General features: G+C 35.2%; 1 protein-coding gene across 1 annotated transcript; it reads left to right on the top strand.

Annotated features, from left to right (window-relative positions):
- Positions 1–1,760: 1,760 nt before the first annotated feature.
- On the top strand, positions 1,761–2,573 carry LOC132195376 (lithostathine-1-like). Its single transcript, XM_059617323.1, has 4 exons — positions 1,761–1,835; positions 1,979–2,026; positions 2,087–2,195; positions 2,256–2,573. The coding sequence occupies exons 1-4, from the start codon at positions 1,788–1,790 to the stop codon at positions 2,492–2,494; spliced, it is 444 nt and encodes a 147-aa protein (XP_059473306.1). The 5' UTR covers positions 1,761–1,787; the 3' UTR covers positions 2,495–2,573.
- The last annotated feature ends 992 nt before the right edge of the window (positions 2,574–3,565 follow it).

Below are 3,565 nucleotides of genomic sequence, written 5' to 3'. Positions count from 1 at the left end.
TAAAAGGTATGCTATAGTTCTGCGTTTTCTTAGAACCATAAATTATAAATTTATATATTAAAAAATTTATTAAAAGCGTTCATTTATAATTTTAATTCAAAGAAAATATTATGAATTATCGTCAATATAAAAAAAGAATAATAATTTAATAAGCCTGTCAACTTAAAGGAAAAAATAGATCTCCTGCGCTTCATTGCATTGTATTTCAAACTTTAATATGGGAATCTTGTTCGATTATCAATTGTTTCATAATTTAAGATACGACTCAAAATTACATAAATATATGCGAATATATGCTTAAAATTAAAATCTTTCAAATAAGTCATATTTTAGATATTTTAATCATATTAATAATTATTTTTGCTTATTCTTCACAAATTAGTCATATGTAAATGAGATAGAAAATAATGTGATGAAACAAAGATAAGTAACTTTAAATTAATAATTTAATTAAACTTAAGTCCGCGCCCCTGGACCAGAGATAACCAAGCACATAAGCTCGACTCAAAAGATTCATTTAATATGTGGTGTGTACAGCGCATTAGTAAAGTGCTTTAACTTTGTTTCACTCGCACGCTGACTGCACGTTAATCTCACCTTCACAGCACGCCATAGCTTTATTTGACGTAAAATTCTTGTCAGTGTCTGTTGAAACGCTCGCCGGTCATCCATTAAAGATGAAACTGCAAAGCTGGAAATGCAGGTATCAGATCTGTAAAAAAAAGCAAATTATTGAGTAAAAACTACTAAAGTAAACGCAGACATTTTTTTGTATTGCTTTTTCTAGAGCCTTTTCTCAAGAGAAAAGTGAAATTTCACCTAAAATTATAGATGATGGCTATCATAACAATATCTCTTATGCAGTTAAATATGGCACACCGGCAGCTCAGGATACCACCATGCAATTATTTCCATCAACTTTTGTTGACCACCAGCATGGGACGCGCACACAAAACTGGGATACTTTCTTTATTTTCGTTGTCTTATCCGTATAGTTTTTGGTACGAATTGTATTTATTAATGCAGCGCATCGTCAGAAATAGAAAACGCCATTATCATTATTTTCCCTCGATCTCGGTTTTTGCGGCCAGCGGAGAATAATTGAGCATTGTTGCGGCTCACTTTCTTCACCAATTGATTTTAATTCGGCGCGTTTTGTGTCCAAAACGGCTTTGAAGAAATTGGTTGGTGCTCCGGTTTGCCGCTCTCTCTCTTTCGGCCGAACCAAAATGTGATTGTCATTCATTTTCAGAGTCTCGGCGCGGACAACTTCGGAGCAAGATAATGGCCTGCGGAGAAATTGGAGCAATTACACGCGCGCGCTGGCAAAAAAAAAAGCCGACCGTCGTCGTGCTGTTGCATTTTAATTATTTTAATCTGTCAAAATCGGCTCTTGTGATCATCGGGAGATGAGCTGCGCGAGTGCGACGACCGGCTCGCTTTACACAATTAACCCGTGCTGCGTTTCTTTTTCTTCTTCCTTTTGCAGCGACGATCAAGTTCGAACAGGAATTACGCGTCAACACGTTTTATTGCATATCAAATTCTTCCTTCATCGCAATGACGGGAAATTTCGAATGGACGCGCGTTGTATAATTACAATTGCTATTTTAACACAAAAAATTATAAATAATGAAAAGTGTTTAACGGTGGCAGCAGAATTTTAATTATGTGGAAATGCGACGGCCATGACATTGTTGAGATTTTAACTGATAACAACCGATCGATAAGACGGGTCAATTTAAGTCGGGTTGGGTTGTTATGCGGTTCATTTGCAGTGCAGCGCCATGTTCATCAAAATCGTTCTCGTACTCGTAGGTTTGGTTTGCGCCAAGGTAATTATATTTTTTATTGCTTATAAAAATAAGCCCATTGATACCTTAACATGGAAAAATACTTGATCAAGTTAGCAATTAAAAAGTCACATTTTTTTTTCAAATTTACGCCAGTAAAAATTAAAGAAAAATATTTTTCTCAGGCTGCTGTCAATATTGGAGGAAAAGAATACTTTTTTTCGACGGATGAGGTAAATTTGTCTCGGAAATCATTATTTTTATTTTAATTAATGAGCTTTTAAACTAAAAAGCTCACGTGGTCTAAAGCATCTGAGGCATGTCACGGACTGCAAATGAAAATGCTGGCGATCGAGTCTGAAGAGGAAAACACGGCGATTTTTGATTACGTCAGTGCGAATGGTTATTTGAAATAAATTAAATTTGAAATTTTATTCATTTTATTCCTATAAAAACTTCGAGGACTTGGAAACACCTATCACTGGACCGGTGGCAAAGAACTAAACGACACCGCAACGACAGATGGTATTTGGACCTGGGTTGACCTCGAGCTGCCCTTTGGCTTCACTGACTGGGCGGGCAGCCGTCCTAACCCCTTCGCAAGGCACTTCTGTGTGTACCTCTCGTCTTGGTCATTTTCCAACTATTGGTTGGACGGAGACTGTGGAGCAATTGAAAAATACATTTGTGAAGCATATTAAACCGCAATAATAATGTTAATAATAATTTATGTTGATATTCCCTGGTAAATAAAATTAAATATACAGACTTTTTCTTTAATTAATCAGTTTGTAACAATAAAAATATTTATCTAAATAATTGAATTAATTTTAAGTAATTATCTTAAGCCTTGTCTCAAAATCGAGATGCTTTTGTATGGTCATATCATGATGCTAATCAAAAGACACACGGGACACACCTACGTATTGTCGTATTCATTTAATGATTATGTAAATTTTTCTTTCAAGGCCAAAAATGATTAAATAATCATTTGCTGGTAAAATTCATTAAAATATCTGATAATTTCTAATATACTAACTTCAAAAATAAAGTGAAAAATATATACTGATTTTAATTTTTTGCAAGTACCAGGCAAGTACATAGTTTTAATGCAAAAAGGTCACGCATTTTCCGTTTCCAATTGTGCACTCTCTTTTGGCCGAGTCTCTTTTGGTGTCAGACCTGCTCTTTTTCTATCTCAATCGGTTTTTATGATCGACTTGATTAGAACAAACAATAATAAAAATAAGTAAATACCACTAGAAGAGGTATAAAGTGAAAATTTTTCCTTATAATTAAACTTCGTCGATTGATGCTTATTGTTTTTGTGTTTCCCCATGACAAGCTCTACTCAATCTACTTATCTTGTTTTTTTGTTGGTTAAATTAGCCTGGGCCAGGTTAATTTAGCCTGGGCCAAGTTAGCCTTTTGGATCGCCCTCAATATAATTTGGGATTGGAACTCCAAAAATATTTGTTGCCATCAGAATTTTCAATTATAATTTTTTTTTTGTAAAACTACTTTTCGCCTGAGGTTGACTTGCCAAATTCGCGAACATTTCCTTTTCTGCTTGTACCGAACGATGGCAAAAACCAGCCGGTCCATTTAAACGCGAGCCAGATTTCATTCTTCATCCTTTTGATTGTGCAGAGTGGTCGCCAGTAAAGGTAATTGTTGTGTTTCAGCACCTTTCACGCTGTTTGAGCAGCGATAACTGCATTCAAATTTCAATTTATGTCGCGAAAATTCGTTTTATGCTACGTGTGCTCTCC

Source organism: Neocloeon triangulifer, unplaced genomic scaffold (assembly GCF_031216515.1).
Source record: "Neocloeon triangulifer isolate White Clay Creek 2 clone unplaced genomic scaffold, ASM3121651v1 ptg000009l, whole genome shotgun sequence".
Classification (NCBI taxonomy): Eukaryota; Metazoa; Arthropoda; class Insecta; order Ephemeroptera; family Baetidae; genus Neocloeon; species Neocloeon triangulifer.
This window is presented reverse-complemented; position numbering and strand designations above follow the sequence as displayed.

Coding starts and splice junctions, on each gene's coding strand:
- LOC132195376 (XM_059617323.1), top strand. CDS start 1,788: ATGTTCATCAAAATCGTTCTCGTACTCGTAGGTTTGGTTTGCGCCAAG. Junction 1,836..1,978: donor TAGGTTTGGTTTGCGCCAAG/GTAATTATATTT, acceptor TATTTTTCTCAG/GCTGCTGTCAATATTGGAGG. Junction 2,196..2,255: donor TGATTACGTCAGTGCGAATG/GTTATTTGAAAT, acceptor AAAAACTTCGAG/GACTTGGAAACACCTATCAC.